Raw genomic sequence first — 777 nt, 5'->3', positions numbered from 1 at the left:
CTTCTCCCCCAAACGCTGAACTGAGGGTGTCCAGAGGAGCTTGGAGCTCTCCTTAGCTCACAGGCAAAGACCTGAGCACCAGGGAGGAGCCAGCTCAGCAGCAATAAGCTCTCGCATGGGCTGAGAGGAGCTTGGGAGGTTTAATTTAAGACTATAGCAAAAACTAATCTACTCCAAACCACAGCAACCCAGAGAGAGGCAAAACAAAGCTTGGGGTAATTTGGCCAAGTCCCGCTTTGGAAAGCACTTGAAGAGGTTTCCACAGCTCGTGGTTGCAGCAGGTCCCAGGGAAGGCCCCAAGAAGCTGTTCAAAGCCATCGATTAGAGTGTTAACCTGTGTCAGTGTTAACTTCTGTCTCTGAATTTCCAGCCAGCCCTCACCTCCAACCTCAGCCCCAGGCCAGGCACTGAGGCTTCACGTGTGCCTGCCCAGGTCAGGGCACTGATCTCCCCGTGGTCATTCATGGAGGGAGGGGAAGGGTGGAAATCATCTGCTACAGGAGGACAAAAGTCCCAGTTCCCTGGGCCCAGGAGGAGGGTGGGAGGGTTCCTGTAAACAGTTAAGGCAAGAGGCCTATCGGAGATCCAGCAGCACCACGTCTCTCTCCACGACTGACACGTGACTTCCAGCCAGGAAGAGAATGGGAGAGGGAGAGGAAGAGGAAGAGGAAGAGGAAGGTTATTCAGCTGTTCCCACAGCTCGAGTCTTCTCCTCCTCCTGCACAACCTGCACCCAGCCCCCCTCCCACAAGGGCCCTCCCGGGGCAGGGGCTGGTG

General features: G+C 55.9%; 1 protein-coding gene across 1 annotated transcript in view; it reads right to left on the bottom strand.

Moving 5' to 3' along the window:
• Positions 1-574: 574 nt before the first annotated feature.
• STAMBP (STAM binding protein) overlaps positions 575-777 on the bottom strand; it is a gene marked incomplete at its 5' end in the record, with an annotated part of 7,140 nt that continues 6,937 nt past the window's right edge. Inside the window, one exon of the mRNA XM_008935910.1 lies at positions 575-623. Within this exon, the coding sequence (XP_008934158.1) occupies positions 575-623 (49 nt within the window). The remainder of the gene's footprint in view (positions 624-777) is intronic.

The sequence above is a fragment of the Merops nubicus genome, unplaced genomic scaffold, assembly GCF_000691845.1.
Source record: "Merops nubicus isolate BGI_N331 unplaced genomic scaffold, ASM69184v1 scaffold34892, whole genome shotgun sequence".
In the NCBI taxonomy this organism is placed as follows: Eukaryota; Metazoa; Chordata; class Aves; order Coraciiformes; family Meropidae; genus Merops; species Merops nubicus.
The sequence above is the reverse complement of the archived record's forward strand: the minus strand, read 5'-3'. Positions and strand labels throughout refer to the sequence as shown.